The 24,634-nt window shown below is 38.6% G+C and overlaps 1 protein-coding gene across 20 annotated transcripts in view; it reads left to right on the plus strand.

Moving 5' to 3' along the window:
* Positions 1 to 24,634, plus strand: part of TENM2 (teneurin transmembrane protein 2) — a 704,879-nt gene that overhangs the window by 596,947 nt on the left and 83,298 nt on the right. For 16 of the 20 annotated variants that reach the window (XM_081899086.1, XM_081899100.1, XM_081899099.1 and 13 more), the window contains 2 exons: positions 11,351 to 11,551; positions 12,429 to 12,641. In XM_081899086.1, the coding sequence (XP_081755212.1) occupies positions 11,351 to 11,551; positions 12,429 to 12,641 (414 nt within the window). The remainder of the gene's footprint in view (positions 1 to 11,350; positions 11,552 to 12,428; positions 12,642 to 24,634) is intronic. The other 4 variants (XM_081899097.1, XM_081899101.1, XM_081899104.1 and 1 more) reach the window with 1 other exon arrangement.

Below are 24,634 nucleotides of genomic sequence, written 5' to 3' on the forward strand. Positions count from 1 at the left end.
ATACCATAGGTAAATCTGAGTGATTCTTTTGTTGAAGAGTCCAGATCCATCTTTTCTTTCTTTTGAAATATGGATTATATTTATTGAACGTTTTTAAAGTGCAAAATGCAGAACAAAACAAATAAAAAAGACGGTATATAAAATGGCATAATTGGAAACCCATAAAAGCAAACACTTCAGTCATAATTAATTCAGAAAAAGAGGAACCAGATTTGAAAGACTACAGGTATCCATGTCACTTAGTGACCCCATGTAGAGTAAATTATTATTGTTACATGCAATCACGTTGAATTAAAGGAAAGTAGATGGTACACAGAAAGGACGGCAATTTAATGAATTCTAAAAAGCACTTTGTATTGAACATTTAAGTAGCTGCAGTTTTCTGCAGAAGGAGTTGGGGGCAGAGAAGAGAAGTGGAATCGAACATGACCATATATGGCCAACAATGAAGCATTTTAATGATTTTTGTATATGGTTAATTTTTGTAAGGTGTTGCATGCCATAAATGGAGAGATTTCATTTAATACTGCTGCTTTCAGAAGCATACTCCACTTTGCCAGAAAATAAGGTGCTACAGTCGAAGCATGCAAAGTAGCTGGTTCCATGTACAGCAGAAGATATATGCAATCAGCATCCAGTGCTATGTTCCTACTAAATTATCATGTAAGGAATGCATGTGATAGTGTGGACCGTTCTCTGTTCTTGAGCATACCCGTCCTCGGGGGATGAGCATGTCAAATTTTTACCTACATATTTAGAATTCAGTGTCAGGACATACTTGTAGGCAAAGGAATCACTCCTTTCAAGGGAAAGTAAGAGGTAATTTGAAACACCTCCAGCTTCCTTTTATATTAGCACATATTGCAGGAATAGTAGAAGCATGCTGATTTGCTTCAACCTCTTCTAAAGTCATTTGCAAAGGCAGCTTCCTTGTTTAGTGCACTTCCTTAATTGCTAAGGTAAAGTGAGTCCTGCTGTGGCAGTATGTGTGCCACATGTAGGTTCCGGATCATGGGGAGGCTTCTAAGTGCAGGAGGATACACTTAGATTCTGCTTAGAGATCTTTCCATTTGGGAAGATGATGCAGCAGGTGGGAGCACTGTGTGCAGCCCTGGCGTCATCTCCATGCATTAACTCTACACAGTTTGGAATAATGTGTGAATAAGGCTATCGAGTAAGTCTGTAGCTGAGAGCAGTTTAAGACACAAGAGTGTCATGTGTCAGGTGAAAATAACCTATTGAAAAGAAAACTGAGAGCAGAGGAACACAGGGATGTACCTGCTCAACAGTGCTTGCTCGAGGCATTTTGCTGCCTCATCTAGAGCCCAAATGACATGCACCCCTTGTACGGCTAGAGCCACACACATTTAAAAGTCTTGCTGCAAAATTCACACACCAATTCCTTTCCAAGTTGCTTTACCCTGCTGCACAGAAAAGCCAGCCCTGTTTCTGAAGCCTCTCATAACTGGGGGTTATGGTTGATGGATATATTTTGCATCTCCGTAAATGCATTCTGCCCCACCCTTGCTGTATAGCTGTAAAATAATAAGATTTGGGTTACCAGCCCTCTAATACTATATTTCATAGTAGGAGAAGGTTTTTGTGTGTGAGGCCTGTTCCTTATCCCTTATCCCCTCCACTCCTGAAACTCAACCCTCACCTGATGTCTCACCTTGCCCCAAATATGCCCACTTGACCACTTTGATCTGTCTCATGTTACTTGTTTTGCAGTTGTAAAATATCAATCTTTCAGTATAGCAGTACCTGTACTTTGGACCTCCTTGCCTACTGATATCAGACAGGTGCCTTTGCTGTGCTTTTTTCAGCATGTTTGTTTGAGCAAATGTATCCAAACATGACTGTTGACGTGTTTGTTTGTTTTTGGTTTTAATTTTCTGTTTTTATTTTTTAAGTGCACATATTGATAATTTTAATATTTAACCTGAACAGAACTACAAAGCTCTGTTGCAGGTTGGAGGTGTACACAGAAGCACTCCTCTTATGGAATATGCTTCCACATTTTGTTGTGGGCTTCAGATGTATGCTGCTAATGCCTTAATGGCCATTTAGTCTCCATTAGTTTTATCACATTGTGTTTCCCCATGGATAATGTACAGAGGAACTGTCTGATTGGGACATGCAATAGGGTCTGACAAATCTTGTATCAAAAATGAAAGTGGAATTACTTCAGACAGATTTCGGGCTTGGGGCTTAATTGTCCTGGTAGAATCTCTCCAAAGTGAAGTGGGGACCTTTTTGTGGTGCTTCAGAGGTTCAGATGTTTTAAAAATGCTGCAAATAGTGGATTTGCAAAAATTCAAACATTTCTTGTTAGATTTGCCATATAAATAAAATGCCATGGTTAGAGGGGGATATTCATAACTGATAGATCTAAGCTTCTAATTAAATGGCATGCTTTTACCAGAGCTCTCTACACACTGCGCTTTGGGGAAGAGATGTTGAAACAATGTGTATCACCTTGTTCTCTTGTCTGTGGTCTTTGCTAGTTCTGCTGGTTGTGCTTGATTGAAAACTGCTGGACATGGTCTCTGTGTCTTATTTCCACACATCCTCTCCTGTCAAATCAGTGTTGCACTTTGTTTCTGTGAGTTTTGGTGTGAACTGAGCAGAACACAAGGCTCAAGTTATTTTTTAAATCATATGTCTCTGGCTCCACTGTTCTGACGTTTCCTTTACAATGTATGACGTTTTAATAATAACATTGCTGTTCATAAAAAAACCACGAGAATTGAAGCATTTGCCTTTTAGTTATCTCACCCCCCACTTTAAAATCCACTTTAAAGGTGCACAACACTAATATCTCTGGACCTCTTGATTGTAGTTTTTGATTGCTTAACTCTTTCATTGCCCAAAACATGTGTGTTCATCTTTCCAAAGGTGCTACCATGCAAGCCATTTCCATCCAATTCTGCCAATAATATAATCCTTTTGGGGGGGAGGAATTAAAGACGCTCAGCACAAAAATCTGTAAACATTTTTTAGTTTGGCAAATGTAGTTTGGCAGACATTATCCACTCAGAAGTGGGGGGGCCTCTACTTTGCTTGCACATTTCATCCATTTCTGTCAAAAGAATTTTTCCATAATGCGGAAGGCATGAGTTTCATTTTCCAAGTCAAGATTCAAACTCCAAGCAGAATTGGACAGCTTCCAAAGCACTTTGGATTGAATTTTGCTCTTGTTCAGAGCACAGAAGTGGGGGCTGGACCAAATCTTGTAAGCAGTGTGAATTCCCCTACTATCTGATCTAAAGCTTACTGAAGTGAAAGCTATTAATATTACCTAAGCCTTTAATAAAAGTGTATTATTTCTATGTCTGTGTGTGTGTGTGTGTGTGTGTGTGAGAGAGAGAGAGAGAGAGAGAGAGAGAGAGAGAGAGAGCGCGCGCGCAACAGAGGCAGAGGCAGGGGCAGTGATTGATGATCACTACATTATTGCATAAAGTGCTTACAAATACCTGGCATTTTATGTACAGTAGCCATGCATGCATATAGTAATGCTGGCTTTCAGAATGTACACTGCAGTTTTTTGTATCCGACATAATTACAGGGGCTCATTCATCTACTTAAAAACTACTTACAAGATGAGCACATTTTCCTTTGAAAGAAATGCTATAATAGATTTTCAAAATTAAACCTAGGAAATGTTAATGCTGTATAACACATTAATGTTTATAGTCCATGGTCAATTATTACTGTTAATGTCTATACATGTTCATACTCATGACATTTTGTTATTCCATTTCAGCTGTCCTTTACAAGTCATAGTAGTCAGAACCTGTGTTGCCTTTCCCTCAAACTAGTTTTCATCTCCAAGTTATCAGAGTATGGGAAAGGAATACTATCAGCTACAGGCAGATCACCTTTGTACTGCAGTTCCTTTACATTTTCCATAAACACTTGAACATTAATGAAATCCTGTTCTTTTTAAAAACTCTTTGTGACTGCTAGAGTCTGACCTTCCTTTGTGTTAGTAAAAAGGGTGCAAATAATTTCATCAAAAGCATGGAAGGATAAGAAATTTGAAAGATAAATCGATTTTAGAAAGCAGTGTGTTTTAACTACAAGCATAGAAGGTGAAATAACATGACGAGAAAGGTTAAAATAACCTTTTGCACGCCTCATTTGAAAAAACAGATTTCCATAGTATTGGCACATGTTCTTTTAAACACTTTCGTTTTACAAACATTATGCACAGTTCTTCAAAGGTTTCTGAATAGAATAGTACAGGATTAACCTGTGGCCCTTGAGATGTTGCTGGACTACAACTCCCATAACCCCTGGCTATTGACCTTGCTGGCCAGGACTGATGGGAGGTGGAGTCCAACAAGATCTGGGGGGGGACACAGCTTCCCCACCCCTTTAGTAGTGTAGATAATTAATAGTAAGGCAGTTCCTCAACAGTTTTAAAATCTTGTTGCGTTGCATTTCAGGAATTAACACAGTAACAAAACACATAAACATACCTGAATTTTTATTAAAGGGTAAAAATCTTCTCTATTGATTTGTGCTTTTGGAAAGAATGATCAAGGTTGATTCATATGCTACTTTCCAGCTAGGAAATGGAATTGGATACTGTAGGTCAGCATTTTCCCCCCGCTAGCTTTTTATTTCAGATATTCATCATAGTCATATCGTTCAAACAATTTACCTGAAATGGCCATGGCACCAAAATCAATATTTGTGATCTACAAATTTTGCTGCATAAACACTGTTGCTCTATTAAGTCTGCACACAAAAATGAAAATAGCTAACTTGTCAGGCTTCATTCAATGCAATTTGGGGTAGAAAGTGAGTGAAATTAACAAATTAGGTTAGGTTAACAGTGTTTTTCTTGTCACTTTCATGGTTGAGCCATTTTTCAATGGCATTTAACTTTGTAAGTGTAATTCTTGGCCCTAGAGGAGCTTACAGAACACATTGTCGGGGAAACTCCTTGACCTTCTTTTTTGTCCTTGTGGGAATAAATTACACTCACTCTCCCCTTTTGTCAATCCATGGAGGCTTCATCACTAAATGAGTTCTAATGATCTGAGCTCTAAGGGGTTGCAGATTCTAAGTCTCATATTGTTAAGACAACTTTTGAGATGCACTGTCTAAGTATGATAGGCTCCATTCACAAATCCTTTCTGAATAATATTGGACATCCTTCTAAAAAAGAAAATGGGCTGTGATTCAGGGCCTTTTCTCACCCCCTGAGCCTGTAGCAACTAGTGCTGACATCACTCTGTAGCTAGACTGTCATGCGCATGATAATGCTATGTGATGAACTGAAGCTTACTGGGTGGGGAGGTTGATGTCTCAGGACGGGGTGGGTGCACTGGTGAATCCAATCCAGGTTTCCTATTGATGTACCTTTGTAGTCATAACTGCACCACTGCTCTGCCCACCCCTACACTGTCCCAGTAAGCAGCAGTAACATCACTATTGCTAGGCATTCCTGGTATCTATTTTATGTGAACTAGATATGGAGCCAGGAATCTGTAACACACATTTGCCTAGTACAGGAATAGTGAGCCTGTAACCCCCCCAAATGTTGCTGGACTACAACAACCACCATCCAGAACCATTGGCCATGCTGGCTGGGGTTGATGAGTACCGGAGTCCAACAACATACGGAGGACTACAAGTTCTCTACACCTGGCCTAGTACAATGGGGGAAAGTGATTAGCTTAATTAATTCTGTGCAGATTAGTAGCAGTGAGCCTTTTCTGTTCAAGTGACGCAGACGGTGTGTGTGCTTCCAGACCGTCACTATTTTCAGGTGGGATTCAATACCATACCACCAAGTTCAGGGTGTGCAATTCTAGTTCATTCACAGGTCTTGCGCAGCAAACCCACTTCCCCCAAAGATCAGGCTTCTTGCAATAAGGAAAGTGACTGGGGAAATGCAATGAAAGTGTGGGATAACAATTGCTTTGATGCAACATCATCTGACTTCCTCACAAACAAATCAGAATGAATGCTCGTTAAATACCCAACATCATCTAGCCTCCCTGTGAACAAATCAGGACGAACAATCAATAAAGAGGTCATCTGGAAGGGATCTTGTATCCATTAACGAACTTTGATACTTTCTCTCTGACTTACTTGCATCTCATTCAAGGTAATTGAAAGGTGAATGCTTTTAATTCCTTCTCCATTGCTTTCAAAGTTTATTCACATTTAAAGGAAACAGCTCTCCTTTTGCATGCCAAGAGGCAGCTGTGTCTGGGAGTGCTTTAGCTTAGTTTAGGCTAGTACAGCAACCTGCTCATAGTTACACATTTGAATTAGCTCCATCTAGACTGGATTATGGTAACACAGTCTAACTTCAGCTAGTTGAAAATACTGCTGCAAGAGTTCTGGCTAGTGCTGGTTTCTTGGAGAGTATTACTTTACAGCTATATCAATAGTACTACTTAGTAGTCTATTTCCAGGTACAACTCAGAGTGGGAGGTATATGTTTAAAGCCTTACACAAATCAGCTTTGGACCATGATATTTAAAGGACCATCTCCCCCACTTCCCCATATGAATCTGTGATCAACTGGTGATGCCCTTCTGCACATCACACTACCTTCTGAGGCACAGTCGCTCCTAGAGGGCCTTTTTCTGTTGTGACACTCAAAGCAGACAACCCTTCCCCAAATGATTTGTTCACAAGTGGCCTGTTCAATGAAGAAAACACCTCTTTTTCAGTAAATTCTTGGTTGGTCTGCTGCTTACATTTTTGTTCATTCATCTGCTACTTGTTTATTTGCTCTAGATGCTGCCTGTAATTTATTATTTAGATTGTATTTTTTCAAATGGTTTTATTTTCTTACCTACACAGCAAATGTGTACATCTTTGGAATCTATAAAACAAATTAATCTGGCTGGTATTCTTGCACTTTGACAATGCTAGAGAACCTCCTGATATACCTTTTGGCACTATGTCCCTGATATCCTCAGTGAGATTAAGGATGCAGTCCTACACACATTTAGGACTAAGTCCCATAGATCTTTGGAGGAGACATTTTTGGCAGTGAGTCTTACTTATGAGTAAACATGCATAGGCTCAACTTATGCTAAACTAGTATCTTTAGAATTTTGTTTTAAACAACCAAGGCTGCATACATACCGCACATTTAAAGCATGTCCATCCACCCCCACCCCCAAGAATCCTGGGAACTGTAATTTGTTAAAGGTGCTCTGTAAACTACTGTTCCCATGCTTCTTTGGGCAGGTGGGGAATGTGCTTTAAAAGTATGGTGTGCATAGAACTCAAGTTTTTTCTTTCATAAAGCAAAATGCCAGAAGATGATGAAAATGAGGGTTGGAATTTCTGCATTTTATTCTTAGCAAAACTTAGGTGCTACTAAAGGTGTATTGTTGTTGTTAAATTTAAAGACTGGCACAAGTGTGAATCCATAGTGGTAAAGGCACATAACAAATTAAAATTAACAAGGGATATTGACATAGTTGGTGAGCCCGGCTGTGTACATTAAAAGTAAGAAAAACCATGGGTTGCCATCTCTGTGTAAAAGGCAAGCTAGTGACACATACAAAAACCATAATTTTTCAGTGCCTACTCTGCTTCAGTTTTCACCGAGAGAGACAAATTAATCAGATGAAGATAACCAAGAAAGAGAAGAAATACAGGTCGGGGCAGGAAATGAATAGATCATATTTTAATAAATTTAAATCAACATGGTCTGATGAAGTATACGTTTGGGTGCTGAGGGAATTAGCTGAAGAAATTGCAAAGCTATTAGCAATTATCTTTGAGGGCTCCTGGAAGTCAGGTGAAGGGAAGCTAGAGAGAAATGCAAGGGTCAGGAATTATAGATCAGTTTGTTTTATTTCTGAAAAAGGTAAAATAAATGATGAAAAGATGAAAACCAGCTTGTGAGCAAATGGAAGGAAATGGGATGGTTGTTAGTAGCCAAAATGGATTGTTAAACTAGTCATACTAAATAAATCCATGATGAAGATCCATGAGCCCATTAAGCCACATTACTTGCAGTTGTATACTGATGAAGTCCCGTTAGCTTCAACAGTTTATGGATTGTGGCCTCTAGTTTTTCTTTTATGGGACAGCTGCTATATTGGGTGGATAATATGTAGTTTAAACTCTTTATTTCATTTCATTAATTCTTTGTATGCAGTTATCCAGTATGCTCTTTGAGGATGATGTACAATTGAAAGAAAAATGATCACTTCAGACCAGTGCTATTTAAAAAAAAAAAAGTGGTGCCGGAACTCACTAGGAACGCCTTCCTTGTTCTCTTATAATGGCAATGGCACCTACCTGAGAGGTGCCAGAACTCAGTTCCAGTGAGTTCTGACTGAGAAAATGCCCTTTTTCCTACTTTCTTAGAATGGATGTAGCTCTAAACTGAAAATATTCAGCATTCGCATGTTATATGAAAGACGAAGAGAGCTTAAAACCTTAATCATTATAAAATAATGATTTTCAGCCACCATGGCAAAAGTATCTTCCTCCTGGGCTGGGATACTTTCTGCATGCTAGTATGTTTGTTTCTGCCCTGGCATCCTTCTCACATTTTTTTTCCTTCTCACCATCATCAACCATGCATCAAACACCATGGACCATGGTAAAACAGAGGTGGCTTTTGAGGCCCTGCTTGAAGAAACAATATGATAATTCTTTGGGGAAGATGTAGCTAGAGATTAGAAACTGACAGAATTATAAGTTAGTACACTCATGATACTTCTTGGAAGTAACAATGTTTTCTGTTTTTGTGTGTGGGCACAAGACGCCACCAAATGGGTTGTCATCCTCCAATCACTCGAAGGCAGAAAAGCATCATTACTCCAAAATGATCTTTAGAGTTATCCTTCCCTTGGAGAGCCAGATCATTTTTCCTGTCTCTCTTGAAAGGGATCTGATTTTGATGGTTGCCTGTGGCCTTCTAATTCTGGTTCCGTATAGGTGTTCAAGTGCAGAGAATTTGGGTGCAGTGAGGAATGTGTGTGTGATTACAGACTTAGGGTAAAGTTACCATTTTCTCTCTTAATTCAGAACTCTCTTTGTCTGGGATTTACCCCTGCCCCTGTACATTGTTGCTGATCTTTCTCTGAGGCATCACCTTCCCCTCAGCATCTGTATATGTTAGATTCCCTTGCTAATTAATTCATAGCTGATTTCCCCTTTCCTATTTAATTAATTCTTACTTTATCTCTCCCCTATTGATCAGTTCTACAACTAATCATATATACCTTGACCTGATCAACCTCTAAACTCATCCCTTTCATAATCAGTTGCCAGATTTTATACAAAATTTTCTGAGCTGCTGCTTACCACCTGTTTAAAATCCTACCTAGCTGGGTCTCAACTTACTGAACCAATTATTCAGCAACATGACAAAAACATCAAACTAAAGGGCAGTCAAGTCCTCACTCAAGACCAGAAGGACATGCTAATTAGCTTTCATGCTGGACATGGCAGACCTAGAGGAGTAGAGATATGGCATGGCAACTGGCACATGTCATTTTCTGAGTGCTAAAGGTGCAAGTGGAAGTGCAAAATGGCCTGATAGACCCTGTGGGAGTGATGGAGGGCACCAGAGCTGGACAAAACCCAAACAGCCTCGCAGTGGCGGTAGGTCACACAGTCCCAAGAGAGTTTGTATGTTCTACAGTAGCAACAGTAGCAGGCACTGTATTGAAATCCTTGAGACCCAAGTATGCTAGAATTTCCTAGACATTTTGGGTGGGATTCAAAGTAGTGGAAGTGCCCCTGTACACTCTAAATCTGTTCTTGTTGTTCCCCCAACCCAGCAGAGCAGTCTGGGGAGTAGGGGCTTTGTTGTGGAAGGAGAAGGAAAAAAAGGTTCCATTGTGTGAGTGGGCCCTATTCTGTGCATGCAACAATTTGGAAGGTAGAAGAAAGCCAAGTCAAGCACGAGTTCTTAATTACAAATTTCTTGTAATATCCAGCTGGAATGGGAAGAGTTTAAGAAAAGGAGCCAAAAGTGATTGGTCTCCTCAGGTGAACCAATGAAGAAACTCTGAAGTCCCATCATATCTGCTGTAACCTGATGAAACGTGTGGGGTTAAATGGCAGTTAAAGGAGTAATGTGGTGACGCTTCTCTCAGCAGTGTGGATGGAAAGGCCTTCCAGTTCCATCTTTCCTTTTACTGATGGAAAATGCTAATATTTATTTTGGGGGGAAGCTTTACCCCACCAAGAAATGCATTTTGTGCCCTTATGTGTCCCTTCCTGGATCCCATCCCACTCACCCACCCCCGATACTACCACTGTTCAACAGCCACACAGAATGATTCAAAGTACAGAACTTAAGAATGTGTGTTTTGGCTGCTTAGCAAACTCATATCAGTAATGCTGATGGGGGCTTGGCAAGGTGGCATTTCTATCTCGCAGAACTACTCAGTGCAGAGTGGCAGGAGAAATTAAGGAAAAGGGGACTCCAAACCCCATCACAGGTAAAATAGCTGCTGGGATAAAATAGCTCACATTTTCAGATACAGATGCTTGTGTGGAAACAGCCAATTGTCACAAGTTCTTCAAAAGTTGTGCCCTTGTTTGGCATGTTCATTGGGGATCTGATGTTTTCCTGATCAGCACATTTAGTGGGATTGTTCAGTACTATTATTCCCACCAAATCTGCCCCTCTCCCACTTGAACATAACAGCGCTGGTGTGAATGTATGGTACACTGGAGTCATTTGAAGAACTGGGGGGGGGGGAGTGTGTGTCTATCAATATGGATATCTTGTGTTGACAACCTGGTTTATGCTGACTTAAGCATTCAGATTGACATCTTAAATTAGGTAACAGAAAGAGAGAGAGCCTTTCCATCTCTGTTGTTGCCTTTCCATCTCTTCTCAATAGGATAAAGCTTTTGTAAATTAGAGGGGTAATTATTTTGAGAGATTCTACAGAAAAACACAAAGGATTAGATTCTCAATGACTCTCAGTTACAGAAATTGCTATGTACAGGTTTGTGCTGTTGGAACATCTGCAGAATTACCGTAGAACTGAAGAAAAGCCACTTAGGTATCCCAATGTTTGGAATATTGTGGAGTGTTTTCAAATTAGCCCTGCCTGCGACTTTGTTTTGATGATCTCTCCTTCCTTTGTTTTTCTGACTAGATTCAGCTTTTGGAATTTCTTCCAGAGCAAGCAGAGTGACCTTTTTATATTTTCAGATTCCCAAAATAGATAGCCTAAAGAACAACTGCACGTGTTTGCTCTAGTTCATTGCAGCAAGGCGGAACCTGCTGAGCACAGATCCATCAAATGGTGTCAATTCAGACTGTACATTCTGTGCACTGACCTTTTTCACAGAGTGTTTGTTTTGTTTTTGTTTTTTTGTGTGTTTTTAGTTGATTGCTTGGATCCTTCCTGCTCCAACCATGGTATCTGTGTAAATGGAGAGTGTCTCTGCAGCCCAGGCTGGGGAGGCTTAAATTGTGAACTTCCACGTGCCCAGTGCCCAGACCAGTGTAGTGGGCATGGCACATACCTCTCTGACACAGGCCTCTGTAACTGTGATCCCAACTGGATGGGACCAGACTGCTCCGTTGGTAAGAAAAACATTTAATTTGTGCAATTTATTTTCGCCTTTTGAAATCTTGATAGTCAATGGTCCTTGACTACTCATTCAAGATAGTACAAATCAGTGATTCAGCTCAGTAACTCAACTGTTACAGTGACTACTACACTTCTAAGGTAAGTTCAGACACCTATATTGAAGCTCTCTTAATGATTCTGATGAGTCTGCTACTTCTCTCACACATGAAGGTATAGTATATGGCACATATTTTTTCATTCTATTTTTTTCATTGATTAGAGTAATACAATGTAATTTTGAAATTTAGTTCTTGCCCCACCATTCTCACTTTATATTTTAAGGTAAAATGTTGATTGTCCCCTCCTCACGTATCCATATGATTCTTGGTAACTAACATGATTCCATCCTACTTACTCTCACTCCTTAAAAGGTATCTGAATGATAATGTAGCTGGCATATATTGCTGATAAATAAGGTCAAAATACAAAAGACTTACATTTCCAATTTATTTCATTTTTGGAGGCTGTATTTTGTAGCATGGTCATGAAGAGGCATCTTGGCATCTAGATGTGGCAGTTCAGGGTACATCCAACAAATTGGTGATTTAAAAATGTAATCATTTTCTTAGGTATTAATTGGGGTGAATCTTGGAGCTAGGCTGGTTTACTCAGATGTCTGTAGCATAAATTTCACTTTGAAGTGGTCGGTCTTGTTGGCTTTCTCGGCAGAATTGCAAAGGCTTGAGTAGGTCGTAGCAACCATTTGAGTTCCAAAGGTGTACCCCTTCTGCATATCTTGCCGATGATAGTGCAAATCCCTAAATCCAAGATGCTGCCAGTACCCATGACAATGTTTGGCAATAACTGAATTCCTCTTTTTTCTCCCTCCAGAAGTGTGCTCTGTAGACTGTGGCACCCATGGTGTCTGCATTGGCGGAGCATGTCGCTGTGAAGAGGGCTGGACGGGGGTAGCCTGTGACCAACGTGTCTGCCATCCCCGCTGCACAGAGCATGGAACTTGTAAAGATGGGAAATGTGAATGCCGAGAGGGCTGGAATGGGGAGCACTGCACCATTGGTAGGCAAACGACAGCCACCGAAACAGGCACATATTGCTTTCTTTTCATAACTTGTAGAAACATAGTTACTATTGTGTATGGCAAAGGGCTGTCCCTTTATGGACTCTTATGCTTCCAATTTTTAGTGTTAATGTGGTCTTTGTTTTTTATGCTGACATTTGTATTTATGATTTGGTTGAGATGTGGGTTGTTTTATATTTTATAAATAATTAATTTTATAACTGCAGTTTTATAACTGGAGCAGTCATCAGTTTCTATCAAAAAATATTTAGATTTTAAGTTTTTATAAGCAAACAAACAGCACTAGCTTCATTTCTGAAACCCCAAGCAGGAAAATCTGTTTCAAGTCAGTACTAAGTTAAATTGTATACTGATGTAAACTAGGTTTCCACTAAATGATATACTATTTATTCTATGTGGGTATTACCTACAAGATGAGATTTTCAACTAAATTTTAGTGTGTGTGTGTTTCAACAAATGTCCTTCTTTTTTCACTTCCTGACCTGATGCTTCCTGCTTATTAAATATTCCATTCAAAACACATCACCACAATACCCATCAAGAGCAGGGGTCAAGTTGAGGGGGAACTGGCTTCCCGTTGTTACAGAAATAGCTCCCTAGCATTTTCATGCGTTGTTCTGTGACAGTGGTCATGGTGTTTGCCTATAGACTGACACAGCATGGGAGGGCCGAGCCAATGCTACAGCATGCTGGTATACCCTTTCCAAACAGCATGCTACTCAGCACAGCTTTGGAATCATGCCGAGTGCCATGACTAACACAATTGCATCTCCACTGTGATATGTCAGCCTGGAAAGTAATAACAAACATATATCGCTTCAGATGTTTTTGACCATTTTGAATTTTAAACCTAAGTTACTTAATTTATCCTTTCAAGATGTATGCTGTGCATGGAAAACCCAGATAGCTGCTGAGAATTTACTTATGTTGTGTACAAAAGTAATACAAGACTGAGCACATCATTATTTGTAAACCTGGAAGAAAAACCTCAAGAATGTGTGCCTGTTTTCTTTTTTCCTGAGCCATTTATTTAGATAACGAATTCTTTTCAAAATGTCCAGGAGAATTAAAAACAAGCAGTTATTCAATATTTCTTTTTTTTAACGTTTCTTTGGTGGGTGAATGAAACATTTTTAAAAAGGACAAATTATAATTGAAATTATGATGGCAACTGGAGACTCTAAAAGGACAACCCTATTACCAGTGACTTGTTTTTGTTTTAAACCAAAGTTATTGGATGTGTTTGTCAGAATTTAATTTTATTTTTTGTTAAGTGTCTTTTTTTTAAGTCTCTTTGGGTAGCTAAACCTTTTGGGACACACACTTAAATTAGAAAGAGAAATGACCTTTAAAATATATATATCCTGCACATATTTAAAGGTGATGCTAGCCTACTGCTATAGCATACTTCTAACACAGTTTATAAACATTGAATCGATATTCCCAAGCAGATGCAGGCTGGTTTTCTGTTTTTGTTTTTGTTTTGGCCTTATGCATCTCTACAGCAACAGCAGCAGCATCTCTTCTAATGTGGTTCATTTATGGGGTAAATTTCAAGACTAATTTCGGTTTATATGAATGTTGTGTCTAATCAATAATTGTTCCAAAAAGGTTTACCTTATTCCACTAACTTTGTGTTAACGTCTTTATTCTTAAAAACGTCTTCATGTATTTTTGTAACCTAAGTGTCTTACAGTGCAGTCCTATGCATATCTACTCAGAAGTAAGTCCAAATTAATTCAGTGAGACTTACCCTCAGGTAAGTGTGTATAGGACTGCAATCTTAGTTTGATGTTACTGTGCACCCAACAAGATGAATGTATTTAGATTGCTCGGATATGATTTGTTCTAGATAACACTTTACGCCTACTGGTTAATAGTTCCAACTATAAAGGCTAAACTATGAAGAAAACATTTTACCTTGCTTTTCACAAGTGAGAGGAAAAAACAACCACTTTTGAAGTACTGTCAATGTGCACTGTCACAGTCTTTCCTGCAAATAATTTCCAAAGCATTGTCTACAGATTTGAACTTTGTTTTTCCAGTGTGAAATATTGACACATAAGCACTCCTCTCAAACTTTGTAGGACTTAGGAGTCGTATAAAAACTGTAGCCTTATTATTGGTGAATAGAAAATATACTGAGAATGATGTGGTCTTATTATGCTTTAGGATTGGAGCTTACAGAATCTTAAAATGTTTACAAAATTAACTTGAACGTTTATCCTTCGGTTTCTATTTTTTCCTATTTTTTTCAACAAGTGAATCTCAGCATCTTCATTTTTTCTTTTTACTTCAGTCCTGCCAGGAGCTTCATGTACATAGAAGTAAACTTCCCCATAATTTTTCCAAGCTGATGAAGAAATGTGATTCCACATCCTGCCCCCCTCCCCAAATCACCCTCTTCCTTTCCAAAACTTTCCTTGACAGTGGTGGTGCTAACACTGGGCTTCACAGCAAGGAGGACCTTGAGGAATGCTGTCCTAGGTTCCCTCAGGTTATGTAGTTTACTTGGGGGGTCCTGGTGTCCAGAATGCAGCTGCAGAAGTGTTCTCAATAAAATTAAAGCCCCAGCCCCTACTGTCCCCAGTGTTATTACACCAACTGCAAGATTAATTCAAGTGTAAAGGGTAGGAGATGTAAATGCACATAGTCTGCTGCTTCTGAGGTGGTACTAAGCTCAGTACAAGCAACAGAGAGGGTTTGGGCTTGGCTCATAATGGGCTGAGAATTCTGAAATACAGGATTTTATTTTTGACACAAACTCTCACCTATTCTAGACGTGGATGCTCACTACAGCTAAAAACAGTACTGTAGAACTACTGTAGAACACGCAGTGCAGTAACAATAATATATATGTTGAAAATGATGCGTTTTCAGTCTTAAGAGGTTAAGTGACTATATCTAACTGGAAAAGTGGTAATGCAAAAACCTTATGCACCATTTAAAAAATGTGCTCATGCCACTGATCTTCACTTAAACAGCCACAGTAGGTGGTGGCCTTATGTCAATGAAGTAGATCCCAGAGATCTTTCTGTATGGCATATTGCAACCACTATCCCATTCCTGCACCTGCTAACTCACAGAGAAAAACAGCTCCCTGCAGTGATAATGAAGGTCTGTGATGTACTTATGAAGTGATTTACAATCATCGGATAAGGTTATAATGAAACCATAGAACAGAAATTACAACTGAGCAACAACAAAAAGAAATATGCCAACGCAAAGTGAATTCTTGAACATATTACATGCTAAAATTTTACCATGAGAGTTTGGGGTTGGTTTGTTTTTGTTCTGTGATTTGTTTGATGATTTCCATGTGAAAACCAGAGGTTGCTTTTTTGCTTAGATCATCCACTGCCCAGTTGTTATATATACAGAGCCCCATTAAATGTATTGTTGCTTTGTTAACCTCCACTGGGCCTAGATTTCAATCATAAATATGCTGCCACACTGGACATCTCATGTGAATGGCATTTATTTTCACATGGCAAGAATGATTGTGCAGGAGTGCAGGTAAACATATCCCATAGACCTTACAGAGGAGCAAATTTGTCTCGCAGTGGTACTTCAGTGTTGAAGCTGATCATCACATCTGGTGATGGTATTGAATTTTTTCAAGGAGGCCGGTGACATTGTGCCCCAGAAGTGATGAGGGCATCCCTCAGCAACACATTTCTATGAACAGAGAAAAACGGCCACCTAAAGGTTCATGACTAAGAATATCCCTTAAGTCTGGTATCTTGCTGAGGTGTGGGAGCTATTGGCTTGCAAATTATTGCGCCTTAAATTTGGAACTCAGTAAACCCAGATTAATAAGTTTCATGCAATGTGATAGCTATGATGAAAAAATAGTTTTGCTGGATCCAAATAAAAATTTAAACAATGAGAGAACACATTTAAACCAGTTAGGTTTGTAAATGTGTTTTGCAAACCTGTGGGATACTGTTGACCCCTAATACCATTTTTAGTGATATTAAGGAAAGTGGGTGATTTGCCTACTATAAAATAAACAAAATATTAGGGTGGGGTGGATGTTTTACCTTCTATGTTTCTTTCCCACATGAAATAAACAGTACAGATTCTGAGCTAAACATCTATAGACATGACAAGTAACTAATTACTTTAAATAGCATTTGTTTGAGTCAGTGTGACCCGTAGCACATGTATGTGCATTACGTAAAGAATCATAAAGCTAAAAACATTGATTTTTTTCACTTAAAAAATGAAGGGCTGATTAAACACCCATGGTTGAGGACTCTTGGAATACAGAGTTGTAGAATATTTTACATAGAAGTCTTGTTAATGTTTTTCAGGGCTGCTGCGGGGTGTTTGATCCCACTTTTCAATGAAGAGTTAAACTGAGCTTTACTCACATGTATAATACTTTTTAAAACAGCACACACTCAAATACATGTAATATTTGGTATTCTATTTTATTCAACTGGATATTTCTGTGGCAAAAGCCCATGTAAAAGTGCTCTCATTTTGGACCCTATTCCTTGGAATGACAAAACAATAATATTGTACATTAGATTGTGACTATTGGTATTCACCACTAATCTTACTGTGTAGAGCAGTAGATATTGTTTTGGTAAGATCACCTTAAAACATTTGCCCTTTTAGGCATCATACAAACATTCTGCTTTTTCCAGGCCCAGGGAGCAGAAGGGGTGGAGAGTATTAGGGAAGGGGGAAAGAGTTGCAGCCGATCAAGAATATTGCTTGCATTTCATCTACTGTTATAGCTAAGTCAGTAATCAACAAATCTATGCCCAGTAGAACATTGTGTTGCCTTCCAGCACTGCTGGATAGTTTTGTCCCATTAGAATACTCTTTGTGTCAAATATTTCTTTTTTTTTTCTTACTGATTTCCTTAAAGTAATTACAATAATAGCTTTAAAAAAGCAGAAACAATTTCCGCAAGAGATGGGATAAAATTTGAAGATAACAAAGAGGGAAATGTGCTACCTCTGACAAAAGCAAGCAATTCTGAAAAAGTGCTGGGGAGGAGAGGGTGTCATATTCCTGTAGTTATTTCTAGCCCTTTCACTCCAATCTATAAGAAAGTGAGAAAAAGGACATGACTTGATAAAGAATACAAATGCCACCTTCTGCTTAATCAACAAAGTTTCTACAATAGAGATTTAAATGTCTTCATGCAATGTGATCAATACTGCATCTTCTTTTGTGCGAGAGAACATATGACATTTGCCTAAATCTATGTTGAAACAAAATTATAATGAAATAATACCATAATTGCCAAGCAGTCTTCCCAGGCACACCTGAGTTTAGTAAAATAAACTGTGGCTTTGCCAGCCAAGTAGTCCGAGGTCGCTGGGGCCAGGGTGCAGGAAGCAACAACAATGGTGTTACAGTGTCTTAGGATCAAAATCACCACAATTTTCTTGTTTGCTAGTGCAGCAATCGTCTGCCTCTCCCCCCGCTCTGGCCTCCATGTGTGGAAAGGCTGTTGATGCTGTGGTGATCCCATTGGTTGGTAACTGCGCACTAATAGGTCTTAGTAGCACATTCCTGTGCAAGTTTACTCAGAAATAATTCACGTTGTGTTGAATAGAACTTACTCTCAAATAAATATGTCTAGGATTACAGCCTAAGTATCAATGATTTAGTGGAATTTTAAAGTGTGCTTCATTTTTTGTAGCTTGCATCTACTTGGGTGACAATTTTGTTCTATCTGCTGGTAGGGTAAAAACATAATTAATTATATTCAGGCTTTACTTAGAATCAACAGTTGCTTGTTGTATGATCTTCTAGGAACAGATAAAACACAATTTCAATAGGAATATCAGTTATCTGTCACTTAACTTCGCTCCTCTAGTCATGACTAGAAAATGCCACACAATGTTGCCATTTTTCGCCTTTCCATTTATTTATGTGCAAAACATACAACCTTATTCCTTCTCTGGGCCACTTTAAAAGGCAATCAGTGTACTTCTCAGCTGTGTTCCTCTCCCCTGTGTCATGCAGGACTTCAAAGAGCTGCATCCTGCAGATATTTGTAAATAACTTCCTGACTTAAATAAGAATATTCCTTTCCTGTGTCTACATGGGCTATATTGATTTTTCTATCAATTCTCAAACTTTTATGAAGCCCCAGAAAGAAAAGAAAAATGAAATAGGATTGATCAAGCTGCTGATCTAACTGCTAAAAGGACAGAGCTGAGTTTGCTGTCCTGAAGTGTATTTACTGCACTAGCCAACTGTTAATGTTCCAACAATGTGTTTTCTATGTTATTTTATACCCTGTAGTGTCAAGCACCAGTTTCCGTGAGTGAAGGTATTACACGGTATTGCTGGAGACAAAATAACAGAGATATTTTAACTGTAGAGATAAACTCTGGTGGTAGTTGGGCGCTCACTATTGGAAGTCAAATAAAAAGTAGGGAACTTCTTAAAAAGAAGAAAATCTCAGAGCCACACATGAAAATGATTTGCAGAATTGGTCTGTACATTATTATTTTATAATAATGCATCATAACATCATACTTTTAATTCTTGAATGAAAAATCCAGAATATTCAGCTAACTATTGAGACTGAAATCATGCCTTTCCAGACACCAGCTGCATATTGAAGTTGTATGCATATAGAAATTTGCAAATGATCTGGGTGATATTCTCTTGTAGAGCTCAGATGAAGCACACTCACTGAGGTCAGTGGAACTACTTGTAAGTAAACTTGCAAAGTTCAACCTTTATCTTTTTAAAAAATAAAAGTAAGCAAAAAAATCTTTGTTAAATAATTATTTATTTATTTATTTATTTATTTATTTATTTATTTATTTATTTATTTATTTATTATTTATACCCCACCCATCTGGCTGGGTTTCCCCACCCACTCTGGGCTGTTTCCAACAAAAGATGAAAAATACATTAAAACATCAGTCATTAAAAACTTCCCTAAACAGGGCTGCCTTCAGATGTCTTCTAAATGTCAGATAGTTGTTTATTTATTTGACATTTGATGGGCTAGACAGTGGCATTATTTCCACAGGCATCATGTATGGTTTTATGGAGATGCCTTAGGGTTGTAAACACAAATTCTCCACCAACTTTATCCTCATCAAGACCTAGCATGAAGGTGAAGGGCTGATCCTGGTATTGGCACTATCTCAGTATAATTCAATCATTTCTGCTACTAGTTGAATATATTTGAAAAAAACATTCTCCTATGACTTATCACTCTTTACACCAAAAATGTAACTGAGCCTCTCAGGTTCTTTATGTACATACCTGAGTGTTACTAATGTGGGATAAGAAGCAAAAGACACATTTTACAATTTGATTTACATTGTAGTCTGATATATTAATAGGAATCGTAGGATGAAAATAAATAATGCCCTTGTAAGAGTCTTACTACATGCGACACTGACCATGCCATTTGGCCTTGAGTGCAGATGTGGCATGGAGGGTAGGCAGAATTGCATTGATGCAACTCATTGGGTGAATTCCATCTAATATCGTTTATCATTTAAAGCCAAATCGCACAATGTGTGATCTAGGCTGTCCCCAGCAATTTAGCAATGATTCCAATAATCACTCTGGCTGAAAAATGTATTGTGCAGTTGCAAAAATTCCTGCCAGATTACAGCAACTGTTGCATGTGTAGACTGACTGATTTACAGCATTCTCCTTATAATAGGTTGCTCCAGATGCAGGACATGCAGCTGGTTTTTCATGATGTGAACTACTCAGTGGCAGCTGATGTGCAAGAGACCGTCTGTACTTGTCCTCCCCACCCCACCCCCACAGCAGCTTGGATGAGGTTTTATGTGATCCCAGTGTTTAATTTGTAATGGCAATTGTCATGTCACGTGTTTTTCATCAAGACTATTTTTCCCCCTTTGGGTTTTCAAACAAGCAAACGAGCAAGTTGTTTCTTTTCATTCCTGTTTCAATCCTATCCTATAAGACTCATAGCATTCTAAATCCTATAAGATTTTCATAGTACTCTGAGAAACTATGCAAATCAAAAGGCACTAGGTTTGCTGTATTGGTAACAGGGAACCATAATTTTGAAAAACTGCCATTCAAGATGCAGGTTTATTGCTTTTCTCCTAATCCCATTATATCTTTATTCTATATTGATGCATTAGCAGTCCAGTGCAGAGTAGCTCAATCAACTTACAAAGAACAAGGCATGTTATTTATGCACAGCAAAGAAGGACAGCATGTAGGCATTTTCAGGTAGTTATTCTGCATCAAATTACAGGAGTTAATAGAGGTATTTTTTTCATATAATTAAACATTGATTCATTTCTTAATACAAAAATTTGAAATATACAAGCACTGGTAACTTTAGAATATGTGTTCAATTTTATATGAGTTCTAAGTCAAAACCACAAAGAAGGTGATTATGTTTTCTTTAGGTATATGTTAAATAACAAAGCTGTTAGTGAATAATATATGTAGCTAGAATTTCAGCTGCGTGCATTTTAATTTTCTCCAAAAGGTCCACCAAATATCTTGAACATGGTCCCAATTCACTATACTACTGAAAACGATAACACCATTAGCATGATAGTGATAGGTCCATTCCAAAGTGCTATTAATACTTTTTTTAATATGTGAAGGATATTGGAATACAGGCGGCCCCCTGTTTAAGTGTGTTCAATATGTGGACCCGGAAGTGACTGAGAAACATCATAAAGATGTCACTGAAATGTCACTAAAAGGGTAGAGCAGGTGTCTGCAGTCTTTTTCAATGGGTTTCAGTTATACACGACCAACGCGCACTGTGCCTTGGAACATAACCCCTTCGTAAACGGCGGGCTGCCTGTATATATAATTAATTAAAAGTATAGAAATTATAGTCTCATATTTTATCCAGAAAGCTGCATTAAAGTGGGGAGGGAGAGAAAATAAGTATCTTACTAGTTTAGTAATAACATTTTACTTAATTCTCTTTCTTTACAAGCTAGTGATTTATTGATCACAAAAGTGGTTCAGCATCAAAATACTGATCTCAAATGGCTTGGAATCTCCCACAAGGAGAAAAATGATGTTATTTTTGCAAATTCAGTTTGTGCAAATACAAAAGGAGTAACTGCCATTGATGATTGTAATTCTCATAAAACCAAAGAAACGTCAGTACAGATGAGAGAACATTCTTTTGTTTTTACCACTGGGAATGGTGGAAAGTGGCACTTGGTTCTTTCAGCATGCTGCCATCAACTTTTCAGCACATTGTGAATATAAACTAAGCCGACGTCTTTTGCTTTTCACTTTAATGAAGCAAGGCAGAATGTGTGTTTTTGCTCTTGCAGACCTATTCCCTCTGTGAGCCAATAAAGAAATTAGCATCATAGCACAAAGCTTTATGGCAGCAGCTTGCTTATCATTAAAGTTAGAAAGCAGGGTTTAATTTTCTTTTTTAAAAAATATCTGCATTCCTTTGATTTTAAAGTATCATAGCACTTTTACTGGGGGTTTTTTGCATGCCACGTCAAAGTTTATTTCATGATAATTATTTGTTCTTTTTTAAAATAAAAAATAAAGCACAATATGAGACAGCATTAGGGTTACAGCATTTGATAAGCTGTACTTCCTGCTTATCTATTTTCAAAGTCTTACAGGACTGCTTATCATATGTGGTCAGGCAGCAGTGCAGGACAGGAACTCCCCATCCCCTTGGCTCCAATGAGGGACATGGCCAGGGGTTTTCCCAGGCTGGCACAACCCTGTTTGGTCTTCATCCCAGCCAGCTGGGATTGTAGCCTGCCCTCAAATTGCCAATGGTGGGCAAGCTGCAGTACTGGCTCCGCCCTGGGGGCGGACTGGACCAAGCTCACAGGCTTCACTACAGTCTACTCCTGGGCACTTTCCACCTCTTCATCAGCTCCTCATCTGTTTTCAAAGTCTTACAGTAACAGTTCACAGGTAGCATAACAGTAACAAGTCTTGTGTTTTCTGAATGTAATTTCCAAGATGCAGCATTGATTTCTGACTGAACCTCTTGTTTTGCTTTGTTTATATTTGTGTTTTAGAAAGTTAGTAGGTATAGGGAAAACAAATGGAATTTGTCATTGGTTTCTTTGTTCTGATAGGAATTGATAATAAAAGCAAGGAAAAGAAAAGAAGTGTGCAAATGGTTAGACCCATTGATTCCTTAACTGGCATCATAGAAACAAAATTGTATTTTACTATTGTTTCTCTAGAATCGTTATTAATTGATTCCTTATTGGAATACCAATCCCCACATTTCTGATTATGGCCTGCTCCATAGAGAGCATGTTCTGAGAAACTGATGGAAAAAATAAAAGTGTGAAATACATCAATTACAGTGGGAAAATACAGAGTGGTTTGGCATTGGATCAAGGGCATCTATAGTTTAACTAAAATTGCAGTAGTAACTGTGTTTTTTTAAAAAAGAATTATGAAGCAGTATATACTGAAGCACTTTAAATCTCAGAGAAACAAGGAGCAAAGGCCAGCATGCTGGTGTAAGGTATTTTTGTGCAATCTGGCTGCTGCTGTTGTTATTGTGTGTTTCCTAGATTAATTCTTTACATATTATTACATACATGTTTTTAATGCAATAAATGCAGAAATGTGAAGGGAAGGGGGATCCAGATCTTTTTTCTGCAGATACTTGCTGTTGCATTTCTTTCCTGTTCTGTTCTGTGTACTATACTGTTCTTAGTGAAAGTAGCCTCTGATCTATGGGTCTAACCGTATATAATGTATAGGAGCTGCGTGTGATATTATTAGGGATGGTAGGTGTGCTTTATTGTGCAAAGGACATCAGCAACATACCTGGTTGACGACCTGCAGGAGTTAGGTGCCTGTGCACCCCAGGTGCTCCACACAACCAGAAACAGCCTCATTCTCTTATGTGGGAGAACTGGGAAGGGGAGCAGAATGATTTGTGATCGCATTCCATATGAGCATTAGATATCCCTTGTGAATATTGGGTTGGAATGGTGCAGTTACAGAAAACACAGCTTTCAGATAACTCTGATTAAGAGCAAACTGTTTTATAAATTATAAGGAGAAAAATGCTTTAAATGCATTAAGTAGATATCATTCCTGGATTTGTACACTGACCAGAAAGAGACTCTTGGGTCATTACACAGTTGCATAAAATCCTGATTAAGAAGGATTTTCACAACAGACCATAACTGCTTTAAGAAAGCTGTTAAGAAAATCTGCTAATTAAGCATCCAGTTAAAAGTGCATCCAAATATGTGTTTACATTCTATATAAATTCTTTTCCACTGATGAATGTACTTTATATTTCCCATTTTCCATTGCAATGCCTCATGGTAAAATTCAGGGTGAAATTCTACAACAGGGTCTAGAACAGGGTTGGCTAAACTGTGCCCCTCCAGATGTTGTTTATTTGTTAACCATGCATCAATGTTTAGATTATGATACATATCCAAAAAACACAAGGAATACTAAAAGCAGCAAATAATTCAGCAAGAAACAACCGGGAGTCAGCTCAGTAATCTCCAAAGGCTAGGAGGAATAAATACGTCTTCATTTGACATCTGAAGACCAATTGTATGAGGGACAGTTTTATCACCACCAGGAAAAAGTCCCCACAACTGGGACACCATATAAAAGAGAAGTCTGCTCTGAGTCCCCACTGAATGAACTTTTATAGACAAGACCACCAGCAGAAACTCCCCTAAAAATATTAAGGCACAGGCTGACAGATCATGGGAGAGACACAACTTCAAGTTATTGTCTTATACACTGGAGTCAGCACCTTGAATTGGGCCTGTAGTAAATGGGCAGCAAGTGCAGTACTCTGATGCAATTCAGTCTCATGGCAATACTCTTCAATCTACCAGCAAAGTCCTTCTTCAGGGTTCATCTGTGGCACTAAAACCATTAATGTAACCTTACCTAATCATAAATTAAGGTAATCTCATCCCTCATATACCCAATTGGTCTCTGTGTTCTGCAGGGGAAAGCATCCTGCAAATACCATCTTATCAGGAGCTTCATTCCTCACAGTTTCAGAATGGGG

This window comes from Podarcis melisellensis, assembly GCF_964234715.1.
Source record: "Podarcis melisellensis genome assembly, chromosome: 2".
Classification (NCBI taxonomy): domain Eukaryota; kingdom Metazoa; phylum Chordata; class Lepidosauria; order Squamata; family Lacertidae; genus Podarcis; species Podarcis melisellensis.